The 15,468-nt window shown below is 47.6% G+C and overlaps 1 protein-coding gene across 1 annotated transcript in view; it reads right to left on the bottom strand.

The window, feature by feature from the left end:
- The window catches only part of LOC103917899 (sphingosine-1-phosphate phosphatase 2-like), a 61,264-nt gene that overhangs the window by 18,709 nt on the left and 27,087 nt on the right, over positions 1–15,468 (bottom strand). Inside the window, exon 3 of the mRNA XM_009325109.1 lies at positions 3,808–3,966. Coding sequence (XP_009323384.1) covers positions 3,808–3,966 — 159 coding nt within the window. The remainder of the gene's footprint in view (positions 1–3,807; positions 3,967–15,468) is intronic.

Here is a 15,468-nt window from a genome sequence, read left to right as displayed (position 1 = left end):
GAGAGCCAGAGTTCAGGGCTCATCGTCCCCAAGTAACTAAATGCTGACAGCCTTTGGAACACTCTTCCTCTGAAAAGCCAGATGGGAAACTAAATCGCCACAGATTCAGACCCAGGACCTTCTCAGACCTGCCCGTCCTGCGCCCAGCACCGCTTGGGCCCCAGCCGGGGTGGGCCCCGAGGGGCACAGGCAGCCCGGCGGGGGCCCGCCCCGCACCGCCAGCCACCCAAACCCTGCCTTCCTCCGGAGATGCCGCCTTCACCTGCGTGAGCAGCTTATCGCTGTCATACGCCGACAGCTTTCACACCTGCCCCGACAGAGTCCCACGCTGGCCAGCTCTTACTTATATTCTACAAATTAAAGTTTTTTTAGGCTTAAAAGAGGTGTGAGTACATTTTACATCCATGCACCCTGAAAAAAACAACAACAAAAAGAATTTCCAAGCATGCTGAATGGCAAGCAGAAACTGTTAACTATTTTTTTTTTTTTCCAGGCTGAAATTCCACACCAAAATAAAGCTTTCAACCCTGAACGGGTGCAGAGATTAAAAAAACAAACTGAACTTTCACCTCTCGAGCCGAGACGTGCGGTAAATTTGAAGTGCATTTAGGGGCTGGTTCACGTGAAGTTATTTTTCATCTCTGCGCTTCCCGGTTGAAGTAGCAAGAGTCACAGGCAAAGCTTCGTCTGTGCAGATTCAAGAGTGTTCACTTCAAAGAGCTGAAGAAGGGAAGCGAAGACACCAGGGTACCTTTGGCACTGACCCAGCATCTTGACTGGAGGTTTCAGGCTGTTATTTCACTTGTCCATCCGTACAGGGAAAGGCAACGCACACGTACATACTGCGAACGCGCGGAGGAAAGGCACCGTGGAAGCGCAACGTGCTGCTTTAAGCTCCCAAAGCACCTGGATGTGGCCGCAGCCAGGGTTCCCCAGAGATGTCCAGCTAAACAGAAAGCCACCAGCAGCCGGTTTTGGGGACCCAGGACTGGAGAAGACATCCCAGGGCACCAAGTCCACTCCTCTGCTGCTGCTGAAGTAAACTCCCTTTGTAATTTTTCTTACTGCCCTTCACCCTTCTAGAGCTATTTCACAACCGTCGGCTTCAATTTAGCTTATTTACAACTGTCTTATGCACGTTTCTCCTCATGACTGTACTTTTATTTTAAGAAGCTCCTTCCTTCTCCTGGTGTTTACAGCCAGCCCCATTCCCTCTCCGACTTCATTTTGTTAGGGACTTATCTAAGCTTTCAGTCTCTGCTCAGAAAATAGCCTGTTCCCTAATCATCCCTGGCCCTGCTCCAGTTCGAATTTATCTCTCTCAAATGTGGGGGACTGGCTCTGCATAAACTATGACAGATAAGATGGCAGGAAGGCCTCGTAAACAGCATTAATACTGCTTTAATTTTTAAGGGAAGAAACTCCCCCGATTCATCCTGGGACCCCGACCCCGTCATTTCCAACTTGCAGCAGAAACTCACAGGTTTAAGTCCCCAGTAGCACAAAATGAAGCACCGCACTCCGTACCACTTCTGTTTCTCCACCGCCCAAGGGTAAGCCCACTTCTCCCAGGCGGTGGTCTAACCCCCTTCGTCACGACCATCCCTGCCGACGTGGTTTTACCAGCGCGTGTTCCCAACGTACCCGTGCGCTTTGCACCGGGCTCACGAAGAAGTCATTGCTGGTCCACCATCCCTCCCTGCTGAAGAGCTTCGCTAACAACCTCTCCTCATCCCAAACAGTGTTAAAAGGGAACTACCAGTACCTTCTCCTTAGGGCTCTCCATCCGATACCATCTCCTTTCCCCAGCTGGGTAAGAGCCTTCTGCAGACCGTGCCTGGGTGCTGCACTTGCCCCTTCGCGCTCTTCCCAGCCTTCTACCGGCAGCTGTTGTCAGAGACTACCGGGCTACCTGGATTTTTACTTTCATCTAACACGGCTGTTCTCCGCCCCGCGCCGTCATCCATGCCGAAACAGAAGCATTTCTTTAAAACTCTGAACCGCAGACAGCCTGCGGATCTGCACTCCTGCTCGCCGCGGTGTCGCCAGACAGGCGTCCCGCCGGCGCTATCGCCGAAAACCTTCCAGTAAGTTAAAAGCACAGCTTTGTCACGCCGAGCACCTTGGCACTTCCCGTGCAGCTAAGCCGATTCGGCTGTCGCGTACGCGACCAAGGTGTCTGAGACGGACCGACACCACCTACAGCACCACGAACGCCGATGCCCGTTCGCAGCCTGCTCGCCAGCAGATAAGCCACCCAGCTGAGCTTGCCATAACGTTAACGCATAGCCTGCACAGACGTGTTTAGCCATTTCGCAACTACGTATAATTAAAATGTTTTTAAACTACAGATTGTCACAAGTCTGTGTATTTAAAACAGGCCTCTCCTTTTCAGTACAAAATGCAACTCCAGAACTCCCGAAGTCAAATAATAATATTAATAATCATATCACCACACACTTGAACACTCTAATTAAACCAGCCTAGATCTGGCCAGTACTCAGATGGACTCCTTGCAAGGTAAAGGCAAGGCAAGTCTGCAGAAAGGCATGCGAGGAGCTCTGAAGAGTCATTTTTTGAGCAATATGCAAACCCAGAAGGCAGTGACTACCAATCATCATCTTCCCTGGCACGTTTCCAGAAGCAGTAGGTGTACTCCTGGCCAAAACCCAACTCTAATTATACAGCGTCCACCTACTCCTAAGTTTCATCCGCAAGTTATTTTTCATGTTCTCTTTATAAAATGTATCGACTCGGGTTACTGGCACAGAACAACTGATGCCTTCTGTCCAAGGCCGGGTGCATTGGAAGGGTATGAGCCAATTCGGATTGTTTTTGTTATTTCCCATCATATTATTTGGACAAAAGACAGAATATCATTAACCAGAATTGACTAAGTCAAGGAGAAGCTTCGCTGTAAAGAAACAAAGCTCACATCCAAGCTTTTACCAAGCTTCAACTTCTTAAATCGATGTAGATTGACAGCTAAACCTCCAGGGTCTGCCATCTGCCAGAGATGCTTCCTACCTCCCTCCTCTGTTCTGAAACGGTCTTATTTGGGCAGCAAAGATCTGATCGATACCAAGATGAGCAGAGGCAGCGACAAAACAACAGCCATTCCCAGACTGAAATGCCTGGTTATCTACTGGTTTCCAGTGCCAGAATGGAAATACATTATTCTGGACACCCCAAACCGCATTTGTGAAGGCTGAAGCACTGCTGAAGCCAGTTTAATTTGAGAACGCTCTGGTGTTAACAAAAATCAATGCTTTTAAGTCTTAGCCTTCAACAGAGAATCTGATTCCCCCCCCCAAGTGACTGCAGAAGCACCCTGTTTATTCTGCTGCAGCCTGCAATCCCCTTCCTATTAGATTTATACTGAGTTCAACTGAACCAGAACTATATGAACAGGTTATGCGGAAGAAATTGGGGTAAGAGAAAGATTTCCTAAAGTTATCAAGAAGGATCCTTAAAATACCATGATAGATTGGGAAGGAGGTGTTTTCCCAACTCTTCTGTGCAAACCCCATCAAAAGCAGCTCAGTCAGTTGTTGGGCTGAAGGAATAAGTCAGTGCAAGACGTAACGGAGATGAACAGACAACCTGCGTCAGCTAATGCCTCTCGCCTCCTCTCTCAGCGTCGCAACGCCTCTGCTTCACAAACACACGAGTTACACATCTAAATAACGTTAGCTTTTTTTGTTTGAAGGGATTTTGTTTGTGTGAGGGGTTATTCTTACCCTTAAATATTCGTTTGCTACAGTTACAGAATTAACAAGTACGTGTTTAAGTCATAGAAATACTTACAGACCAAATAATTATCATCCTTCTAGACACAGAGTGATCTATGTTCCAGTAGGTAAATGGAAGGAAAGTGATATAAAAAATCTCTTCACCCAAAGCAGCTGAAAACTTGAACAAGTAGTAGTAGAAGTAGTTCTTCACAATATACTTCTGCGCGCAACCCTGCAAATGAGAGGATTTTAGAAAGTTTTAGTGAATTAGCAAATTATATAAAACATTTAAGACAATTTAACTGTTACAGTTACCAGCCCTTAAACCAAATAACTTGTTGGAACAAGTGTCAGGAAATGAAGTGCAATTTTTACAGTAAAATTAAGACTACAGCCATAACTCAGTTACATTTCCTGCAGATCAGAAATCTATTCAAACTAAGGGTAGCAGTCACATTGGCAAAGATTTCCAAGAGATCGGATCGGTCTTTCCTCCAAGGAAATCAAGTACATTTAAGAAAGGGTACCGATGCGTTAATTCTGAAGTTTCTACATCTGTAGATAAAAAGAGGCACCGTTGCTTTCGCTGGAAACGTGTTTTGAGATGAAAAAAGTAAACTGCAATTACCGAAGCATTTCATTTTAAATTTGCCTCCTTATAGCAGGCAAAGTTTACCCCGCTAGTCCCTGAAATTTGCCGTCGGGTGCCGCTGGTATCGGCATCCCCCCGCACCGCCCTCAACACCAGGCTCTCGCGGGCGCTTCCGAGCCCGCGGTCCCCCGCGGCGGGATGCTCACCGTTATCGCCCCGCGCTGAAACGCCACGGCTGTAAGCTACAGCCCGTACACCCGAGCTGGCTCAGTAACCGCCGCCGCGTGAGCTGATCCGGGGGAAACAAGGCTGCGCGGGGGCAGAGAGAAGAGCTGCCCCTGTCACCTCCAGTGTCTTTAAGTAAAAACAAGCAGGTTGTCTCCTTAAACATTACCAGCAAACACAGTATTGGGTGACACCGTTTAGGACTTTATTCATTTTATTAAGCTACAGATTTCACTGCTCTCTGGATTTGGCAACTAGATGATTTCATTAGATGCACCCCACCTAAAATACTTGTTTTCTCTCTTCTAAAAGGCTGCGCCCAGCCCGCCGGAGCCGGGAAGCCACACGACAGCGTGTATTATTAAGGCCATGACTTTGGTCACTTGTGGCGAGGTTTGCTGTTGCTGCCGTTTGGGACTAGTAGACCACTAAGAAGCCTCCCAAGCCTGTTAGCAGGAGCAACATGCAAGTGAATCGCATTTTATTTAAACACCTGTACACTTGGGGAAAAAAGGAGATATATATGAAGAGGATTTTTGATTTGGGGGCAGGAGCAAGGGAGCCAATCTAATCTCTCTCCATCTCCCCAAAAAGAAAAAAAAAAAAAGAAGTCGGCTGTGTAAATATGAGGTGAAGGAACTTCCTAAGGATGAGAGCTGAGAAGGGATCATGAAGGTTTCAGCATAGACACACTAAGTTAAGATACAGCTTTGACATATGCTCCTAAAACTCTTCTAAGAGGAAAACTATTATGCTTGGACTTGACTGTGCAACTAATCTACCAGAGAGAAATTTTCATCCTATGTGCCAGTGAGAAAATGTAAAAATCATCTACGGAGTCTAGACATGCATCTGTGACTCATCATAAAAACCATTACAAGTTCCAGTCCCTTAGTCTGCTTTCAATGGAGATGAGGCAAACTGCATGAAGACAACAAAAGCAAGATGGAAAGAAGTTGCATCCATTCACCTATCACAGAAAAAAAACCCAACACCACATTTAAATTGATTTTTGCATCAATAAACAGAAAAGATGAGTCAACGCTTTTGAAAGACTGGGGTCACAGGAGTGTTCCCCCATGTATTAGTAATAGAGGTCACAGATGAGTTACTGGCATCCCTCTCAGATCATTCAGCAGTATGCCACGGCTGAATAACAGAGCGATCAGCCTAAGTGTCTCCAGCCTCATATGCCACTTCGAAAACACCCCCAGTGCAATTAGCAACTCCGACGCTTCTGCCTGAGATCCTGAAACCACATTTGGCCACACTTACATTGCCCCAAAGAAAGCTCTCTTCTGGCTAATTCCTCAATTAAGCATCAGTCTCCAATGTATTAGGAATTATGTGCTCCTGTGCTTTAGATCAAAGATGATCAGACATATCCCTAAGGTAACTCTTTTAGACTTGGACTCGTGGGATGAGGGATAAGACTTTCTAATTCCAGTAATCTGTTGGGTTTGTTGGTTGGGGTTTTTTTTTTTTGGGGGGGGGGCAGGAATAATTCTTCAGGTTCTAAAAGAAATCTGGAGTTAAAAAATATTTCCAGGCAGAAGGCAGGGCCAAGTCTTTCCACATGATTTTTAAAACCTTTCTTTTTTCTTTCTTCTTTTCTTTTCCTATCAGAAATCACTCCCCAGTTGTTTGGGGGGTTTTGTTTGGTTGTTTTTTTTATACACTACACCAGCAGCTGTGGACAGCCCAACATGTGAGGCAGGGGACAAACAGATCACATCTGTGACACACGACGGTAACAGCCACGTGTTAGGCACGCAAGGTATCACACCATCGCTCCACTTCATTTTAGGTAGCGTACGGCAATAAAAGCAGCGATGTTTTCATTCATTGCGATCCTAAAGCATTGTACATACAGAAAGTCCACCCCATGCACCTTTGTACCCTGGCCCATGAGAGGTCTGCGTTCCGTTGCAGCAGCTAGCTCACATTTACTATTTATATCCATTCTTTCTGCAGAAAGCAGACTACTGTGCTTTGTGAAGTGCCTTCCCTTTTTATTCTAACTCCAGTGCAGGAAAAAGCCATTGCAATTATTTGTGTGAACATTTAGCATCTTCTAACGCTCTCAGAAGTTTATTCAGTCTCTACTTTTAAATAACTCTGGATCTTTAGACTTGTTTATATTTAATGCACTGAAGTGACCTGATGCCTTCCACAACCTCTGAAGACTTTCAGTGAGTCAGTCCCTCCATCCATCTCCGTCACTATTCCCTCTGGATCAGAGAAATTTTAATGGGCAGTAATTAAGGCTGTAGAGAAAGCCAGAATTTTAAGAACACTTCAGAAGCAAGGTGTAATAAGCCACGACATTCGCAGACACAGACGACAGGTAATTTCACACAAATGACCCTTCTCATCAACTATAAAATATCTATTTTGAAAAAACTTAACTGCTCAAATTACAAGAGACTCACACGTTCATGTGAGTCTCCATAAATTAAATACTCACCTGAAGTATTGGCACAGAAAATGGCTCTTGCAGGACACCCTAATTTCTCAATCTCTGCACGCTGGTCACGGGTGGGTCACCCACGGCGGGCGCTGCCCCCCGCACGCTCGGGGGTCCGAGGACAGCCCCTACGCTGCCGCAGCGCCCACCCAACCTCCCCCGGCGCGTGGGAGCATCCCCAAAGTCTCCCTGCGGAGCGGTAACGACAGGGCCAGCAGAGCAGCTCAAACCACCACCGCGGCGACTCTTGGGAGATACTAACACAATGACACAGTATGGCAGGAATCCATCATTCCAGACAGCACATACATAAAGAATATTTAGCCTTTATAGCTGAAGTAAAGGAACAGCAGCTGAACCACTAACGTAATGGATTTAAAATGTATTTTTAGGCAGAGGTACACCCCCCCAAAACAAAAAAAAACACATGTAAAGATACCACTCCTTGCAATTCCTGTAGAATCTCTCTTGTCGGGCACCGGCTTTCCCTGCCCCGTCTCTAGAGACAAGCTTCGCAGCATCAGACATCTAAGGCTCAGAGCCCTGACCCAGAGACACCATTAACCAGCGTTTTGTTCTCAGCTCTCAATTACTTTGGATCTTTCAGAACACGTACGTGTTTAATTAAAGTTCTTGAAGTCCCTTGCTTCCCTTCCAACAGAATTGCCTTGCAGAAGATCAGGAATTTCCCTCCCAAAGTCCTGAGTTAATGCATTGCGATACTTCTCACTTAAGGGAAGGGAGTTTTTTATGCTGCAAAAAGGCACAAAATTTAGAGAAACCACCAAAGACCAGGCACGAGGATAAAAAGCCAAACATTCCCGTCTAGATGCTGCTCTACACGGAGACAACAGAAATCAGACAATCCAGTCCCGCAGTGCAGTACTGCGTGGAGCGTAACCGGTGGGGAAAAAGCCTTCTGTATTGCAGTATTCTGTATAAGCGGTCAGTTTTACGTCACTTCTATGTTTCTTAACTGTACCCAGTTAATAAAACAACCCATCACATCACAACCAAAACTTAGGTACCGGTGATCCGATTTTGGAAAAATAAGAAAAAGCAAAAACGACGATATCAAAGGCTTCAGCTCTTCCATCCATCTGCACCGCTAAGTGTCAAACAATCTCAGAGCTTTCTGAAGCTCCAGCTGAGAGCAGCCAGTAACATCGCCAGCACCTATGCATTCACCCCTCCTGGGAGCACCAACGCTAGAAACTCACCGCTCCAAGATGAAAGAACAGGGTGGCCAGGAAAAAGGGGCTGTGCCCCAGTGAGAGATCCTGGTGTGGCCCTCGCAGGGAGGGCTTGGGGGCACAGGACCGGTGGCGAGGGAGGAGGCAGCAAAGGAGGGATACAGACACACGGAAGAAATTGCAGAGATGTCAAAGAGAGCAGAGGGGAAGGCAGTAGCACACAGAGCCTACAAAATGCACATAAGGAGCCCCAAGGCACGAAAAGCTTACCTAACCCAGCTCATATCCACGTGCAGCTTCCCACCCTGTTCAAGCGCTTTTAATCAGGTAATTATTTTCTTTTTCTCCCCCCACCCCCCGAATGCGATGCAGCCAGTTAACAAGGGTTGTCCAGGTTTATATAGCATCCTTGTTGTTGAAGAGACACCTAGAGCTAACCGAAACCTGAGAAACGTGGGGATGGAGACAAACAGAAATCACGAGAAAACCCTCCTTCAAGGCTATCAAGTTCTGACCAGCTCTGCTATTAGCAGAAAGGGCTTGTTGGCTACTACACAAGTAGGCAGCGTCCAACTCGCAGCTGTTGCGCATGCATTTGTAGTGGCATGCACCAATGGCGTAATGATGGGGGACGTGGCCTTGGATCATCATTTGATGCAGAAGCAAGACAATCTCTGCATGAGAAGTAACAACGTGCGAGCTTCAAGCCAGGCAACCATAATGCTGTCAGTAGTCTCAGGCACAGGACAAGCAGGGAGTCCGAAAATCAGGTGGACTTCTGGTAGCATTTCAGTAGTTTCTTAATTCATTCAAAGCACCAAAAAAGGCCATTATGTAAAGCTCTCAGCAAGGTACTTCAGCAGAGCAGTGCCACGCGGTCAGCAGCACCAGGGACGGCTGGAAGCTGTCAGGCTGAAATGGGCCAGGCTTTGGGGGACCAAAGGCTGAGACCAGTCAAGTGGGAACCAGGAAAGGTGTGTCCAGGACTCCCACCAGTGCTGCCACGCCGGGCACAACGCTCGCCCAACCGATGTCGCACCATTCATCGCCTCTTAACGTCAGTGCATCTTCATCCAAAGTTTCCCCCCTTCAGTCTGTAACGGATGGTCAGCTGAGACAGATACACACACCTGCACGATCAACACACACTCAGCACACCGCAGCTAGGACGGGTCCAGGACATAGTTAAGACACCTCAGTTTATCCCTGAAGATTTCATTTTTTTTAATCTTCAGATTATTTTCCCTTCCACTCTCATTAGGGCTCGGGAGGTAGACTGAATCATAAGTTATATTTCTATACATTGCTCTTGAAGTAACATAAGGGGAACCCCTTCCTGCAGTGATGGCCAGAAATCCTGACTTACCTGCTAAAGGGAAGGTGACTCATAACATTTGCACAGAATAAGACATGAAAAAGGTTGATTAGACAATCTGGGATTCTTTTTTAAATTCTTCGAACAGCCCTACGGAACTGAGTCATAAGTCCCTGTATACGCTGAAACTTCTGCAATTTTGCTCTCAAGCTGCTTCTCAGGACTTCTTCGCAGGAATCATTTTCCACGGAGAGGACGCATGATGATGTTTCTGTTAAAGGAACACAGGTAGATGTAACAGAATCTGCCAAGTCATTTAAATACAAAGTGGAATAAAATAAGACTAGAGTTGACAGAGCACTTGCTTAGGCAATTAATAGGAAGACTCAATGAAGGAAAAAATTGATTATGTCGTCTTCCTAAAAGAAAGCCTTCTTAGTTAAAAAAAGAAAAAAGAAAAGCCCGTAAGTCTCTTTCAGAGACATAGGGGAATGGCTGCTAACGAGGCTGAGATTGCTGGTGAAGGACTATGCCTGCGGTCAGCTGGAAGGACAGCCTCATGTTTCCTGAAAGACAGCCTCACCGAAGTCTAGTCCAGCCTGTCCACCAAGGACAGACGGTTTACAGTCCCATCACTCTGACAGAAGTTTGTCTAACCTGTCCTTACTGATGCCGATGGTGGAGGCTCCACTGCTTGCTCCAGGCAATCTCCGTGTGCTTTGCTCTCCTTGACACCTAGCCTGAAACTTTCTCACTGAAATTTAAACTGATGGCTATTTACTTATCTGCTGCAGACAAGGAACAAATTGTTTCCTTCCTCTGAAGGCTGACATGGGAGAAGCTTGTTACAAGCGTTCAAAAAGGGACGTAACTGTCCTCTCTTCCACTGCTTAATCGCCTGGTATTTCTTACAGAAGAAATTTAGCATTTTCCAGACACAGCGCTCAACATGCCTGCCTTGAATTATGGTGCCCAAAGATCAGACATGACACAGTAATGCTGAAGGAATAGTCCTGCACAATTTCATTCATTTTGCAGGCTGTTTTCAGAATAGCGTGCCGCCATTGAACCACGCTCAACCTGTGATCTCCTCTAATACCTTTTTTCTCCATGAAAGCCTATTGCTTCCCATTCTGTAGTTGAGTATTTATTACACCTGCTTGTTCAATAGGTATCTGCACCTATTGAATAAAAGTCAGTTTCCAACCATACCTTCATCTTGACGAGACTATTTGATTTCTGTTCTTGTCCTCCAGCCTACCCGCAGCTCCTCCTAAATTCATCTCACAGGCAGCGTGCCTCTCACACCTGCATTTCCAGCTAGTTACTTCCACGTGACTATGAAACCTATTCTGAAGAGCCTCTGTACTCATCGTTTTCCATCAAAAGGTGTTCTTCGTGGCACTCAAACTTGCAGGCCATTCAACTTCATATATTCCTTTCTTAGCAGATGCCTGGAGAGTTGACATCCGTGATTCCTACCAGCTCACATGCTTTGGAGCTTGTGCTAGTTGCTAACAAAAAGGCAAGATCATCTGATCTTCTCCACACAGTGGCCTCATGGTATCAGAATGATGTTTCAGCCCTTTTCCTCCAGTGTCATTCAGAGAAACCCAGAGAGGTCTACCTTCCACCACGGTCTTCAGACTTGTGAGCTAACACCTATACACACATCCCGACAGGGAGGGTAATGCCTTTGTCTTTATTTCCTTGCACGCTCTTTATGGAAAGCTGTCCCTCCCACGGCCATTCCAGTTGCCCGAGTAACTCCTCGGACATCCAGTTCTTACGCTTTTGTTTTTCATCCCTGATGAGCATCAACAGCAGTTTCATACCAAGAAAGCCACAAAACACCAGCATAAGTAGGGCTGCGTGCATCTACTTCTTGATGAGCACTGTGAAGGCGGCTCACCTCCTTCATCCTCTCAGCAAGCAACGACCAGCCCTGCTTTGCCGGCCAGAGGTTAGGCAGGCTGGACACGGCTGTTTAAGGACTGTCATGGTTTAACCTCAGTTGGCAACTGAGCACCACACAGCCGCTCGCTCACTCCCCCCGCAGTGGGATGGGGGAGAGAATTGGAAGGGTGAAAAGTGAGAAAACTCGTGGGTTGAGATAAAGACAGTTTAATAGGGAAAGCAAAAGCCGCGCACGCAAGCAAAGCAAAACAAGGAATTCATTCACTCCTTCCCATGGGCAGGCAGGTGTTCAGCCATCTCCAGGAAGGCAGGGCTCCATCACGCGTAACGGTTACTTGGGAAGACAAACGCCATCACTCCAAACGTCCCCCCCTTCCTTCTTCTTCCCCCAGCTTTATATGCTGAGCATGACGTCCCATGGTATGGAATATCCCGTTGGCCAGTTTGGGTCAGCTGTCCTGGCTGTGCCCCCCTCCCAGCTTCTTGTGCCCCTCCAGCCTTCTCAGTCGGTAGGGCACGAGAAACTGAAAAGTCCTTGACTAGTGTAAACACTACCTAGCAACAACTAAAACATCGGTGCCTTATCAATTTTGTTCCCATCCTAAATCCAAGCCACAGCACTTTACCAGCTACTAGGAAGGAAATTAACTCTATCCCTGCCGAAACCAGGACACAGGTGCCCCCAACAGAACTGGTGGGTGAGCTTCCCACGTGCTTCAGCATCCTCCTACACTCCTGGCAGAACTGGCTGATTTGTGCAATAAGGAAGCAACAGGGCAAGAGAGAGGCAGGAGAGGGAAGGGCGGAAGGAAAAGGCTTCCTTCCTCCCTGATTTACAGTGGGAGAACAGGTTTGTTTAATTGCATTTTAATTCGTGAGAATTAGATGGCAATTTTGTGAGGTGCACCACGGAGCCTACGCCTGAAAGTGTCCGAGGAAGTAATTTTAAGGGTTAGGTAGCTGCAATGACTGTGGACTGAGGCGGGGGCAAGCTTGAGTTAAGGACCAGAAAAAGGAAATTGCAGACGGCTCAGAAGGACAGGGACTCCTGCTTCAAAGTGGAGATCAAAAAAAACGCCTCTGAAACTCAACCATATTTCATATCTCCAAAGGCTGAGTGTTACTGAAAGTGGTTTTGGATAGGAGAAGGATGTGTCACACAACAACAGTTTTCAAACCGCACAGCATTAGACGGCCACCCTGCCCACACGCCAGCTCCCCGCGAGCACCGCCACCTCTTCTTTTTGACTTCCTGCCAAAACACATGAGTCAGAGCGTTACCGGGACCTGCACGGCTGCTAGATACCCAGCCTGCTCTCCAGAGATCTGGAGAAAGAAGAGCGGGAAGCCCCTCACTTTGCTTTTCCCCCCAGCACGCCTGGGTTCGGGGAGCTCCCGGCGGACGGCAGCCTAACCCAACAGAAGCATCCAGGAATAGCCAAGTGACCAAGGACTTCAACATTATGTTTCTTCTCAGAGCAAAAAGCTTGTTCTCATCTTAAGACTTGCTTTTAGAAATTAACTATAGCCTGGAAATTTGACACCGTAGATTAGTGGCGTATTTCCACCCAGCATCATCATGAGCCCAGTCAGCCGGCTTCTGCACAAAGATCGTTTCCACGGTAGAGGTCTGTTTTGAGAGGCACGGAGCAGCAAGGCTTCTGGAAGATAAATGGGCAGAGTAACACCGTACCATTTTCAGACAACTAAATTATTATTTTTTTTAATCTGTTATAATCAGGCAATAGCACAAGGAGAATTGACTGTTTCCCCAGCAGGATTCAAGTCAAAGAGCAGTGTCCTAAGGCAGTGCCGAATAAGGCTTCAAGTTAACTATCATTGTAAACAGGCCAGTCCCAGGCAGATGTGCCCCTGGCAGGCAGAGACCACTGTAAACAGGAAGGGCCACAGTGTTCAAATTGCAGCCATGACTGTGGAGAGGCATGCTGGAGGACACCCCAGCAGCCAGCCAGCCCCTGGGGACGAGAGCAGTAGATAAGACGTTCTCAATTCACTCGCTGCCTCATTATTAGTTGCGATTAGTGCAGGCCATGCCCATGTCAGCTCTGTTTCCAACCGGGAAACACACAAGGAGACCAACGGGTGACCCGATGTCACCAACAAGCGCCGTTCAAGCAGACGGCCAGGATCTCTTACGCCGCTGAAGAAGCAACTCTGTGGCTGAAGCCCCCTTGGCACCCCAGCAGCCTCCACACGCCAGCACCGCTCGGCACATGCTTGCAAGGTTTAAGGCTTCAGTCTGTGCCAGTTCGCTATTCACCCCGGCACCTCACAGGTAGGGGTGACATTGGCATCACTGCCGTACATACCCCCTTCTCCTCCCTAGACCCCTCTTACAGTCTTTTGCTTATTCTGTCCTCTGCTTCGTGCCATACATCCTGGTCCACGGGCCTTACATTTGTCAGGGAACAGGTTCCTTGCTGCTAATGCCTCTGAGCCCTTTCCCATGCAAACATTCGGTCTTTGTGGCACAACTGAGGTGCCTGACGCTCCTCTCCTGGAAAGTACAGTATCTCAACGCCCTCCCTTTGCACAGAGAAATAGGGAACACTGAAGGCAACACACCTCATTAAACTGGTTAGCATAAGTAAGCAGTTATAATTATGTCAAGTCGAGCTAGCTGCAAAGGGGATAACAACCTGGTCTGCTGTTACAGGATGACCACACAGCTTCGTGCGTACCAGAACTGGCAGGCTCAGGGAACTCTATTAGCAGTAGTTTGCAATAGCCAGCTGTCTCCAAAAGGAAGGATTAAACGTACTTTTTTTTTTGATAACTTTATATTCATAACTTGAATAGCCATTTTAAATAAAAATCTCATGGTTTAGGCAACACTACCTGTACATTCTAGACCTCAGATTTACTTGCCGTAGCAGTCAATAGTCACCTTCCATTGCCCAGATGACCCATAAATACTCCCTGCAGAGCATATGCACAAGGTGAAGTAGAAGAACCAGCTGTCCAAAGGAATTTTCCAGGGAGAACAGATTTTCTCTGGCTCCTCGCCCATTAGACCTATTCCTGTTCTCCAGAGAGCCAAAGGAGAAACGTAACAGCAGATGAGCTTTTATTCTTCCAGTTGATATCTGAACTAATGGCCTAAGACATTCAGCAGAATTGTAAAACAGTAAGTGGCTCACCTCCAAGTACTGGAATTAACCCTAGGATCCTGACAGCTCCTCGCTACGAGGTCCAGCAGCCTCCAAAAAGATGACTCAGGCTGTGGGCCGGGAAGCGCTGAGTCACGAAGCACCTAATCACCGGCGTAACGACTCGGGCTCCCGGCACAGCCCCTCGCATGCCCCCTGCACCACCACCCACCTCGCCGGCAGCAGCTCCCCTCAGCAGCAGGCACCGCACAGCCACGCAGGATACCTATTACAATCAACTTCACAAACTGTTATTAGCATCAGGCGTTTCTGCAGCAAGATCTAGAAGATGACTAGACACTGGTAACAAATGGCACGGGGCCCAGCTTTGCTGCCTGTTCTCCAGAGGGGACACCGGTCTTCTCGCTGAGGAGCGGCAAACCCAGCACTAACAGATCTACACAGGCTTGCCACACGCTACGTGAATCTTGGATGCAACTGTACTGTCATCTTCCAAAGGACCATCACCCGCAGGGCTGGCCAAAGCCACCCGATGAAACAGTCTCCTTCATACAGACTAACAACGTCCCCTACCAGCTGCTTCCCATGGAAACCTTAAAACAAAAATCGGACACGTGCAAGACAGGCAAGCTCCCTCGGCCGCCACACCGGGTAGGGGAGAACTGAACACAAAGCACCAGAGCAGCAGGAACGATGCTGAGGAACGTGAGCCTCGTGCTCAGCCCATGGAAATAAGAATCTGGACCTCCCGTTTCTCCAGCTGCAGCTCCAAACTGAGGAACTTCCAAAAGTTCAGCTATATTCTCTAGGAGGACAACGCACTAGCACTTGAGGCAGAAATGCCTTGCTGCCAGCTCTCCTAATGGTGCTCATGGGCTTTTCTCACAAGGGTTT

This window comes from Pygoscelis adeliae, unplaced genomic scaffold, assembly GCF_000699105.1.
Source record: "Pygoscelis adeliae isolate BGI_AS28 unplaced genomic scaffold, ASM69910v1 Scaffold155, whole genome shotgun sequence".
In the NCBI taxonomy this organism is placed as follows: Eukaryota; Metazoa; Chordata; class Aves; order Sphenisciformes; family Spheniscidae; genus Pygoscelis; species Pygoscelis adeliae.
This window is presented reverse-complemented; position numbering and strand designations above follow the sequence as displayed.